The sequence below is a fragment of the Odocoileus virginianus genome, chromosome 5, assembly GCF_023699985.2.
Source record: "Odocoileus virginianus isolate 20LAN1187 ecotype Illinois chromosome 5, Ovbor_1.2, whole genome shotgun sequence".
In the NCBI taxonomy this organism is placed as follows: domain Eukaryota; kingdom Metazoa; phylum Chordata; class Mammalia; order Artiodactyla; family Cervidae; genus Odocoileus; species Odocoileus virginianus.
In genome coordinates, this window is record NC_069678.1 from 88,141,878 (window position 1) to 88,153,309 (window position 11,432).

The 11,432-nt window shown below is 57.6% G+C and overlaps 1 protein-coding gene across 2 annotated transcripts; it reads left to right on the forward strand.

Annotated features, from left to right (window-relative positions):
• The first annotated feature begins 3,028 nt into the window (after positions 1-3,028).
• FHL3 (four and a half LIM domains 3) lies at positions 3,029-10,726 on the forward strand. 2 transcript variants are annotated; one of them, XM_020896932.2, is made up of 6 exons: positions 3,029-3,239; positions 8,076-8,306; positions 8,394-8,568; positions 9,388-9,557; positions 9,672-9,858; positions 9,988-10,726. In XM_020896932.2, the coding sequence occupies exons 2-6, from the start codon at positions 8,151-8,153 to the stop codon at positions 10,140-10,142; spliced, it is 843 nt and encodes a 280-aa protein (XP_020752591.1). In that variant the 5' UTR covers positions 3,029-3,239; positions 8,076-8,150; the 3' UTR covers positions 10,143-10,726. The 2 variants fall into 2 exon arrangements, with proteins under 2 accessions (XP_020752591.1, XP_070324478.1); XM_070468377.1 differs by having other exon boundaries at positions 8,133-8,306.
• The last annotated feature ends 706 nt before the right edge of the window (positions 10,727-11,432 follow it).

Consider the following 11,432-nt stretch of genomic DNA (forward strand, 5'->3'; position numbering starts at 1 on the left):
CCTCTAGGGTTGAGGGGAGGGACAACCAGATCCCACTCACCCAAGGCCAGTCGGCGTGGCCAGCGTTCAGGCTCTGCTTCCAGCCCCAGCTCAGACACACCTGTTCCCTGGAGGAGGGGTGGGGGATGGGGAAGACTGATAGAGAACAGGAACAGGGAGTCCACGAGGCTGATCCCTAGACCTCCCTGGGGCATATCCACCTGTGTCAAGGGAAATTAGAGCAAGCAGGGAAATATGAGCCTACTGGCAATGGAGAGGGGAAAGGATACAGGCCTGCTCTACACCAGTCTCCCTCCCTTAGGCTGGGCCAGGTCAAAAATCTCCTAACTTTCCAGGGCTTCCAGATTCCAAGAAGCAGAATCTTGCCACTTGACGAGGAAAGAGTGTTGGGAGAACTGGGGGGTGACTGGGGTGGGCAGGGGGTTGAGGGAGTGTCCCCCATGTTGAATAACTGCTGTGTGTTCTCACTCATTCCTCACAAATATGCGATGAGACTGGGAGTCCACCACTCTGAACAGAGGAGAGTTGGAGGGTTCAAGAGGTTAAATGACTACAGAGGCTATAGAGCCTAATGATTAAGCTAGCTCCCTTTGTTTGGCTGGGGTTTTTTTTTTGTTTTTTGGGTTTTTTTTTTTTTTTTTGGCATAAAGAGCTTTGACATTTGATTGTCTGGCTTTGAATCCAGGCTTTGCTGTTATTAGCTGTGTTACCCTTGGCAGGTTACTTACTCTCTCTGTGCCTCCATGTTCTCATCCTTAAATTAAGGATAAAATTACATATTTCACAAAGCTGTTGGATAGTCAAGTGCACTAATATATGTAAAATGCTTAGGCGGGGACTGGTGCACAGTAAGAACTCAGAAAATACTGACTCTTATTCAGACTGCTCATCAGAGATTCAAACTGAGTAAAACCAGAGACCCCAAATCACTTTGCTGGACAGCAAAAATTAATGCAACATTGTAAATCATTTATTATTGTTCAGTAGCTCAGTCAAGTCCGACTCTTTGACTCTTTGCAACCCCATGGACTGCAGCATGCCAGGCCCCCTGTCCTTCACCATCCCCCGAAGTTTGCTCAAACTCGTGTCCATCAAGTCAATGATGCCATCCAACCATCTCATCCTCTGTCATCCCCTTCTCCTCCTGGCTTCAATCTTTCCCAGCATCAGGGTCTTTTCTAATGAGTCAGTTCTTCGCATCAGGTGGCCAAACTATTGGAGCTTCAGCATCAGTCCTTCCAAAGAATATTCAGGACTGATTTCTTTTAGGGTTGACTGGTTTGATCTCCTTGCAGTCCAAGTGAATCTCAAGAGTCTTCTCCAACACCATGATTCAAAAGCATCAATTCTTCAGCGCTCAGCCTTCTTTATGGTCCAACTTCAATTAAAAAGAAAAAAGACCCACAACGCTACCTTTGATCCAGCACCTTCCTTACTCACTCATAACCACTTCATTTCTGAAGGCTGCTCACTTTTACCTTCCCCTCAACCCAGAGCAAACCCTTTTTTACCATCTCCTCCAACCAGGCAGTCTTCCCTCTATTCACCAGGGCTGAGTCTCCTATACCTGCAAGGCAAATTCCAAAGTCTGGACTGGCTACTCTCTCCCTGGACTCCAGGTAGTACGTGCCTGTAGACCAATCTGCATCTTGGGGGGGTCCAAACAGAGGCAATGTCTGTGATTCATTCATTCCTCAGATATTTGTTGAGTGCTAAACATTGGAGTAGATACTGGGAATGCTGTGGTGAACCAGAATAATGCAGTCCCTGCGCACAGAGTAGGTGTCAGAACAACAATAATTAACAAGCCATTAGTTAATCTGGAAAGGAAACGTGGCCTCAAGGGTGACTTGGGACCAGGAAGGCAGATATGTGACTCAGAAGTGGGAGAGCAGGGTACTCAGGAGCACCAGTTTGGGAGGGAATGAGTCTCTGAGTGTTTGGCCAGACCAAGGCTGGAGGATGGGAGCGCCTCTGTGGGCACCCGAATTTTTACTCTAGACCCTGAGGTTATTTCCAGGGTTGGTTTGTTGTCTCCTGTTTTGCAAACAGCGCAGCCGAGCCTCCTCCTCCCTCCCCTCCCCTTCAGATGGAGGCTATTTATTCCTAGTGACAAGCCTGAGGATCCCAGGGGGGGTGGCCTCAAGGACCTGGAGGGGCCTGTGTCCCTGGCAGGCGCCAGTGCTCCCTCCCAGGCAGGGCACGGGGAGGAAGTCGGAAGGTTGGGAACTGCAGAGGTCGGGGAGGACTTCCCTCCACCGCCCCGTGCAAGCGCCCCATCCATGCACACTCCTCACACCCCTTCTTGAGAAGCTCCAAAGTCATGGGGCCTAGGATATGAGTCTCCCTTGGGCCTCAAAGGTCAAAACTATTCCTGGGCACTGTGGAGACCAAGGGAGGTCTTCTCTGCTCCACGATGAGCTGGAGATGAGGCGGCGGTTACTTCTGTTTTCGCCACTTTAGAGTTGTGAAATAAAGCCCTTTGAAAGTCAGGGCCCTAGAGAGGGGGTCCTTACTTCATTCGTTTCCAGAGAACACCTTGGTTCCCACTGACAGCAGGGTAAAAACCAACCCCTCCTCCAGGATGGCCTAAGTCTTCTTTTACAAATTCGGGCTGAGTGTGATCCCTGGGGGTAAACTGGGAGGGGGCGGGAACACGAAGTGGACGCGAAGGAGGACTCTCGGTCCCCAAATGGACCTTGGTCTGCTGCCTCCGGGTATCCCTTGCCTGAGATTGAATACAGCTAGCCGCTGGGGGCGGCGGGGGGAAAGGAGATGAGGGGGGCGGGAAGGGACATGGGGGGAAAGGGAGGGAGGCCAGCAAAAGCTGAAGGGAGGGGACTGGGGCGGGGTCCTGGAGGCCCAGGAAGGTTGGGAGAGCCAGGTTAGGCCGAGCGAGCTGGGGCCGGCTCCAGTCTAAAAGGGAGGTGGGGGCGGGGTCTGGCCCCCAGCCTCCGGGACGAGGGCCGGGGGCGGGGTCCGCACCCCGCGGGCAGGGGCGGCCGGGGGCGGGGTCCGGGCGGGGCGGGCCCCCGCGCTCACTTCCTCGGGGAGGGATTGGGGCCGCGCTCCCACTCGCCCACACAGTCCGTGTGCCGCCGGCAGACTCGCCGGCTGCTCGCTCGGCTCCGGCTCGGCCCGGCCCGCTGGTTGGAGCCGCCGAGGGACGCGGCCCCGGCTGCCCACCTTCCCGCCCCCGCGCGTGAGCGCCGCGCCCCGTTCCCGCCGCCCGCTTCGAGGTGAGCTCCCCGCCGAACCTGGCTCCCCATCCTCGCTCCCTGCCCCCGCCCTCGGGCGGGAGGGGAGAGATGGTCAGCCGGGGGTTAAGGGTAGCCGCAGCCCCCGCCCTCTGCCCCGGGGCCCCGCCTGGGTCCGGCCGCGGGCGCCAGGAACACGCTGGGCTCGCCGATGGCGCGCGGACGCCGAGCCCCGGGGGCGCCCCCCGGACCGCACCGCCCCGGGCCGCCTGGCCGGGGCGGGGGCTGCTACGCGAGTTAGGCGGGGGAGGGGTCCAAGTTTGAAATGGAAAAGCGAGAATCGAGAGAGACCGAGAGAGAGGGTGAGAGAAACCGGCTTCCAGAAAGCCCGGTGGGAGCCGGAGACCGAGACTGGACAGGAGCGGCGGCGAGCTTAGACCGGAGGGTGCAGAGATACCCGAAACAGGGACAGAGACCAGGGCGTAGGTCACCAGGAGGCAGACCCGAGGCTTTGGGACGGACCCAGGGTTTGTGGAGCGGAGCCCTTTAGGAAAAAAGCATGCAGTGACCCCAGACGTGTTGTCGGCCCGGTCTAGGGCCTTGGAGGGTTCCGCGCAAATGAAGGGCCCCGGAGCTTAAACTTCATTAGTCTTGTGGTCATGCAGCCTCAGAGAAGCCTAGAGAGACATCCAGAGACTGGAGGCAGAGACACTCAGACATACAGAGATGCTAAGAGATAAGAGAAGGGCCGTAGGTAAGAACCGAGACATTCCACCCTTTGGAGACACTGAGATGCCAAGACTTGAGCGGAGGTAGAAATCCACAGAGGCTGAAGTTGGGAGATAGCCGGTCAGAGATACAGACAACAGAGAGATACAGACACGAAACATACAAACAGCTGCTGAAGTACAGACACAGACGTCCGGAGTGGAGCAGAGTTAGATGCCGAGAGACAGATGTCACAGAGGGATGGTGACAGTTTCCAAGACAGACCCCGAGGGACTCAGGCCCCGAAAGATTGGGAGGGGAGGACATGGGGAAACAGAACTAGGGGGGCAGCGGACCTGAGACAGTAAGGCATCAAGAAGGAGCCTCACACACTGGTGGAGACAGCCCCAACTTATTTTTAAACTCCAATCTTGGACGCTCTGCTTCAGCCCTGGGGGACTTGGGGTGAATGAACTGTTCCTCTTCTGTCCCCAGAGCAGCTGCTGGATCCTGCTTCCCACCCCCACCCCACCCTTCTCCCAAACTGCTCTGACTCCCAGGCCCCATGGTGGAGGGAGGGGGGGGAGAAGAGAGTGAAGAGTTTGGGGTTGATGCCTGGTAGCAAGGATGAAGTGGGGGGAGTTTAATTTCTCCCCTCAAGTGCCCTGTCAACTCCTGAAAACTGGGGGAGGAGGGATCAGTTCTGATTGTGAGTCACAGCTGTGGGACCTGGCCAGGGTCCTCCTGGACAGTGGGGGGTAGAGGGGGGCAAAGGGGTTGAGCGGTTGGCATGGGTACTTGGAAAGACTTCTGGATGTCTTCCAGTCTCAGGGCCAGCAGCTGGGGAGAAGAGCCAGGCTCTTGTACAAGTGACACCACCCAGCATCTCCTGTCCCCCTGCTCTTAAACGCTGACCACCCCCTCCCCCACTGTTTCTAGGGAAATCGGAAAAGGCTCCCGGCTGGGAGGCAGGGGACCTGGGCTCTCTGATACCTGAGTGACTTTGGGCATGCTTCTGCCTTATCCCTGGCCTCTGTACTCAGCTGTAAAGTGAGGGTGATACACAATCCTGCCTGCCTTATGTGTGATCTGATAGATGGTAGGGGCTTCTCTGGTGGCTCAGCCATAAAGAATCCGCCTGTAATGTGGGAGCTGCAGGAGATACGGGTTCAATCCTGGGGTCGGGAAGATCCCCTTGAGAAGGGAATGGCAACCCACTCCAGTATTCTTGTCTGGAGAATCCCATGGACAGAGGAGCCTGGCGGGCTACAGTACATAAGGATGCAAAGAGTCGGACACGACTGAAATGACTTAGTGTGTACGCATAGATGGTGGGTGGGCTTTGTGAGAGGCAAAACAACATGCAGGCATGTATACCTGCACACCTATGTTGGAGCTTTCAGAGTTACGCTCACTGAAGTCAGACTTCCCCCACTGGTCTCAGTGAGCCCCGTAGCCTGGGCCTCCTCAGTTTCCCCAGCAGAACTAGGGGGTTCCCTTTTAGTTCTCTCTCTGGGCCCACCCTGAGAAGGTCAAGGTCAAGGCCCAGCCGGGCCCCCTGACCCAGGCCTGGCTGAGAAACTGTGGTCTAACCCCACTTTGAGTAAGGGGCTAATAATATCAATAAAAACAGTAAGAACTACCATTTACTGACTACTTAGTATCTCCCAGGTGCTTTCCAGGTACCATCACATTTATTTTGTTTTCATCACATCTAAGTCTGGCAACAACCCTAGGAGGTAGGAGGTAGTGTTAGATGGGAAAACAAGCTGAGGGAGCTTAAGTGACTTGCTCAAATCACCTAAGTTTATATTTCACAGTTCAGGCCTTTCCATACCACATGCTGCAGCCATTTAACCAGCCATTCTGAGCTGCAGGTTCGCGGGGAGGTGTGTCAGATGTGTGTGTCTGAGTCAGGTGTAGGGGTGTATGTGTGTTGGTGGGGGCAGCGGCAGAGCGCCATCTGGCAGACTGAGGAGTCTCCCCCGCAAACCCCTCCCAGCCATGGAGGAATACAAGATGGGCTCCCTTTAGCTCCCCAACCCTGCCAGGGAAAGGGGGCGGGGGGATGGGCAGAAAAAGGGCAGAGACAGGTGGGCCTTGAGAGTGCCCTTCACTCTGTCCTCATCGGAGCCCAGCTGGACAGACTAGGGGACCAGGGAATTCTGGGAGAGAAGCCGAAGCCACGCCCATACCCTATTTGGGGTGCCCCTGTCTCAGAGTGGTGACTGCCTCCCAGGGGGCGGACCTAGGACTAGTCTGGGCCTGGGAAGGTGGTTGCCGGGGGCCAAGCCAGGAAGGAAGGCAAGGCCCAGGGCTCTCCTGGAGCGATGCATGGCCACTCTCCACCTGTGCGGCCCCCTGCTGCCCAGTGGCCGACAGCCCAGGCAACCCTCAGATGTTGGGCCAGAAGAAACTCAGGCCTGAATGGTGGGGAGTGGACTCCACCCTCTAGCAAAGCCCCCAGCCCAGGAGTCTCCAATCTGAAGACCCCAGCCCCTGGTGGCTCCTGGCCTGGAGTGTGAACTGAGTGTCCTCCCATGACAGAAGGGTAGCTGTGAGCTCGAGTCGCCCCTTCAGAAGAGCCAGGCCCTCCAGGCCTGGGCCATCCGCTGGTGCCTGGAGTCTGAGTAACGCTTGTTGCTAGAATTTCCTGCTGGGGGTGGCTGAGAAAAGGAGGACTTTTCCTTCAACTTAAACCAGGCCAGGCTCTGGGGGCTGCCAGTTTCTGGGGTCTAATGGGGGGAGTGGGTTGGTGGGTCCCTTTTTGCTGCTCAGACTCATCTGCATCTGTGAGAAGATCCCCTTCCCAGGGTCCTGGTGGTTCCTCTCCACCCAGGATCCCAGTCCTCAGAGAGCGGGCTTCTTGATGGAGGAGGCTGGGGTGGGGAGCTCTGAATTTGGGCTCAAGATGGGAACCAGGGGCAGCAGAAGGGACCGGGAACCCCACTTCCTAACCCTCCCTACTCCCCAAGCTCCTGCTGCAGAGGCAGCTGTGTGGATGACCTCATCCCACAAACATGCTTTGTTCCTGAGAAAATGGAAAGTGTCTGAGGTTTGGTGGGGGGCTGGGTGTCTGCAGCAGCAGCTCTCCGTGCTCCCCCTTGCCTGACTCCCCACCCTAGAGGGGGCCTGACTGGAGAGTAAATGTCTTCAGTGGCTCCCACTCACTCACCCTTCACTCCCCCAGCCCCAGACCCTTAGAAAAGCTGGAGAGAGGCTGTCTTCTCCCAGAGGCAGGGGGAAGGAAATAATGACGCAGGGGATGGAAAGATTCTGGGGCTCTGCCAGGCACTGCCAGGAGTGATGCCCAGCAGGAGAGAGGGCAGAGGGCACACTGCATCATCGCCTGTTCCCCTCTCTGTCCCCAAGCATCTCATTTCCCTTTTTTTCTCCCCTGTTGCTGGCAAAACCTGACAGCTGGCCATCTGTGCTGTCACAGCTGCTGCAGATGTTGCAGGCCAAGGCTGCCCAGGCTGATGTGGCCAAAGATGCAGAGGGAAGTGGTGTGGGGTGAGGGCAGAGGGTCCAGCTGGGGAAGCTTGGCTGTGACCAGCTTGCAGGATTTCCTTCCTGGTTAAACCTGGGCTGAGCCTCTGAAGTCCTTGTTGTTGGATTCTCCTGGGAAGGGAGGCCCAATGTTATTTCTCCCATCAGCCTCCTCCACGTCTACCATTCACTGGCCCAGCATCCTTCTTACACTCTGCTGTTTCCTGAATGGGGTTGAGGCAGGGAGAGGGGGGTGGTGCAAATAGCCCCATAGTCATCCCAAAGTGCCTCACTCCAGGCCTCTGGCTATGTCCCTTCCTGGGAGTCAGGAGACGTGAGAGTCCTGTTCAGAGGGGAGAGGGTGGGGTGACTCCTTGCCCCTGCTCTTACACCCTCTTGGAGACAGTAAAGACAGTGGAGGCTAAGCTCAGGCTAACTGTAGGGGCAGGAAATGAGTCACTGACCCAGGAAAAGCCCCCTTCCCCCAGTTCTGCCAGGGCCCAGATAAGAAAAGAACTTCTGCTTCCTGATTTTTTCCTGACCCCCCTCACCCCCAACGTTAAATACAGAAATAAACATGCAGGACTCTTGTGTTCCCAGAAGCACCCATTCCCCATCACCATCTGCTCTGACCTGGCATTTCCTATGCCCAGTCTCGTGTTCTTTTTTTTTTCAATGCAGTGTGGCTAAGCCACAGCCCCTGGGGGTGACCGCCGCCCCACCGTGTGCCCCTCGCAGGGCTCACTCACAGCCACCATGAGCGAAGCCTTCGACTGTGCCAAATGCAGCGAATCGCTTTACGGGCGCAAATACATCCAGACGGACGATGGCCCCTACTGCGTGCCCTGCTACGACAACACCTTCGCCAACACGTGTGCCGAGTGCCAGCAGCTGATCGGGCACGACTCACGGGTAAGGACTGGACCGCGCGGGGCAGGGAGTGGGTGGAGGCTGGCAGGAGGGGGCAAGTGTGCCAGCACCCTTGCCGCGCTCCCCCAGGAGCTGTTCTACGAAGACCGCCACTTCCACGAGGGCTGCTTCCGCTGCTGCCGCTGCCAGCGCTCCTTAGCCGACGAGCCCTTCACCTGCCAAGACAGCGAGCTGCTCTGTAACGACTGCTACTGCAGTGCCTTCTCCTCGCAGTGCTCCGCCTGCGGGGAGACCGTCATGCCCGGTATGTTCCCGAGGGCTCACTGTGCGTGGGACTGGCATGCCTGGCATCTACGTAGGATCCGTGCATGTGCATGGGACTGGCATGCCTGTCTGATACATACAGGGAGGCTTGATAAAGACCTGCCCATGCCACACGTTCCTGGAAATTGTGTGCAGGATCTGTTGTGCCTGTTTGCTCTTTGGAGCTTAGCACGTTTAGGGACTGACACGCGTGATACACACCTGGAGGCTTAACACGTTTGGCACACGTAGGGTACTGAGACTGTCAGTGTTTGTTGCATTGGGGCTTGTGTGCAAAGACAGAAAAGACAGATACATAGGACTTAACACATATGGTGACCTGCATGGCTGGTAGAATGTGAGGATTTAGAACACATGGAGATTGGCAGGATGAGGATATATCAGGGCTTCCTATGTACTGAATCTGTCGTGTCCAAGACATTGGACTCGCTTGCCTCGTAGATGGGGGTCTTTGTGTGTGTGCTCACACTATCACATCTGCTGTATAAGGGCTTGCTTAGCATATACTGAGTCATCGCACCCATCACCTGGAGGCCTGGTAGCAGCTGAGGTCGTCATATTCTGGGACAGGTGGGGACTTCACTTAGGCCAAACCCTCAGGTCACGTGCTCAGCCAGCATGTCTGGTGTTGGGGGAAAGTTAGCATGTGCAACATACGAGGTGGGGACCCCGATGAACATGCATGGACACCTTCACCTTCAAGGCTGCGGGAGCAGCAGGGACCCTCCTGGAGGGTAGCAGAGGGTGGCACTCAGGAGCTTGGGACACAGCCTCTGAGTGGGACCCCTGTTCCCCGCAGGGTCCCGGAAGCTGGAGTACGGAGGCCAGACGTGGCATGAGCACTGCTTCCTCTGCAGCGGCTGTGAGCAGCCACTGGGCTCCCGTTCCTTCGTGCCCGACAAGGGTGCCCACTACTGCGTGCCCTGCTATGAGAACAAGTTTGCTCCTCGTTGCGCCCGTTGCAGCAAGGTGGGGGTGGGGCGTGGAGCTCCACTGCACTCAGGGGAGGGGGTGAGCAAGGCTCTGTTGCGGGGTGGAAATCCCCACACCCCCCCCCCCAGCTGATAGAGGCTGCCCCCACAGACACTGACGCAGGGTGGCGTGACATACCGTGACCAGCCCTGGCATCGAGAATGCCTGGTCTGCACTGGGTGCCAGACGCCCCTGGCAGGGCAGCAGTTCACCTCCCGAGAGGACGATCCCTACTGTGTGACCTGTTTCGGAGAACTCTTTGCACCCAAGTGCAGCAGCTGCAAGCGCCCTATCACAGGTGGGTCAGAGGGTCCAAAGACTGGGTCGGGTGTAGACTGGGGTGGGGGATGGGGAACCTGGTCTCCGTGAGGCCAAGGGACAAGACCCACCCTCCAGATGGCAGCACTAATCCTCAGCCTCCCTCTAGGACTCGGTGGAGGCAAGTATGTGTCCTTTGAAGACCGCCACTGGCATCACAGCTGCTTCTCCTGTGCCCGCTGCTCCACCTCCCTGGTGGGTCAGGGCTTCGTGCCGGACGGAGACCAAGTGCTGTGCCAGGGCTGCAGCCAGGCAGGGCCCTGAGCCAGGGCTCCCGGACTAAGGCTCCTTCTCCAGACCGCCTCTGGGACCCAGCCTCTCCCCAATTTGGGGCTCCCCTTGGGCTCCAGGATTCAGCCTCCCCACTCCAGCGTCCTCAATCTGGTACTTCCTGACCCAGGGCCCCCAAACCCTGGACTCTCCCGGAGCCTTCATCATCATTCAAATCCCCTCCCCAAACCTGAACTCCAGAACTCTCTCCTCTCCCTTCAGGTCGGGCTTGCTTCCCAGACCAAGCCCTTTCCCCAAATCAGGGCTCTGGGACCCAATCCCCCTTCAATCTAGACTTCTCTCCAAAGACTTTAGGTCTCCTATGGGTGCCTGAGAGGTCCTCAAAAGTCGAACATACTCAGGCCTGACGCTCCCCACCCCTGTCCCACCGGGATCCCCAAGGATGGGGCTGTCTGGGCAGCACTGGTTAGGGGGTCCTAGGGTACAGGTCTTTGCCCATCCCGTGTTGTGAGTGTTTTTCTCTTTTCATTTCAGCTCCATTCTGCCCAGAGATGGGCAGAGGGGTGGGTTTGGCTCGCCCCCCTCTTTCAGATTCTGCAATAAAGCAGTATGAGAAAGTGAAGGCCTCTGTTTGGCTGGGGGTTGGGGGAGCAGGCGGAGGTGGGTGGAGGGGCAAGGAAGGGTCCTTCGCACCCAGGGACTTGGAGGCTCGTCCCACCTCCTCCCTGCAGAGCAGGAGGAAGCTTCCAGGCGGGGTGGGAAACCTCTCCCGAGAAAGGGGATCCCCGCCGCCGCTACCGTCCGTCTTTGGCTTAGTCGGCCTCCCTTCCACCTCCCCCGCCTTCTGGCAAAGGACTTTTTCCTCCGGTGAGGAAGGGAGGGATTTAGGGAGGTTGCGGATCGGAGCCTGGGCCGGGGAGGCTGGTGTTGGCTTCCCCGCCAGGTACAAGTCTCTCCCCTCCCTTAATAACCACCTCTCCGAACCCCACGAAGCATCCAATGCGAATCCCCAGTCTGGGCCCAGACCCTCAGCCCCCTTCCCCCTCTTCCCTAGGATTAGCGGAGGCGGCCCGGGATCCGCTCGCGGCCGCACGTTTTTTGCCAAAAAAGGCAAGGATGCAGCTGCACGCGCCGCGGGAACATCTGGATCCGATTCCCGGCATGAATGGGTCATGGCCCCGCCCCATCGTGATTCAAGGGCGGGGGCGGGAATGAGCCCGGGGGTGGGGGGGCTGTCCCCCAAAATAAGGCGATGGGGCGGAGCGCTGCTCCCCTCTCCCGGCGTCCGACGCCCCTGCCCCTGCGCTCTCGGCGGCCTGCGGT

What these genes read in the sequence shown, in the direction of transcription:
- FHL3 (XM_020896932.2), top strand. Translation starts at nt 8,151, where the DNA reads ATGAGCGAAGCCTTCGACTGTGCCAAATGCAGCGAATCGCTTTACGGG. An exon ending in TGATCGGGCACGACTCACGG is followed by an intron (nt 8,307 to 8,393) that starts GTAAGGACTGGA and finishes GCGCTCCCCCAG; the next exon opens with GAGCTGTTCTACGAAGACCG. An exon ending in CTGCAAGCGCCCTATCACAG is followed by an intron (nt 9,859 to 9,987) that starts GTGGGTCAGAGG and finishes GCCTCCCTCTAG; the next exon opens with GACTCGGTGGAGGCAAGTAT.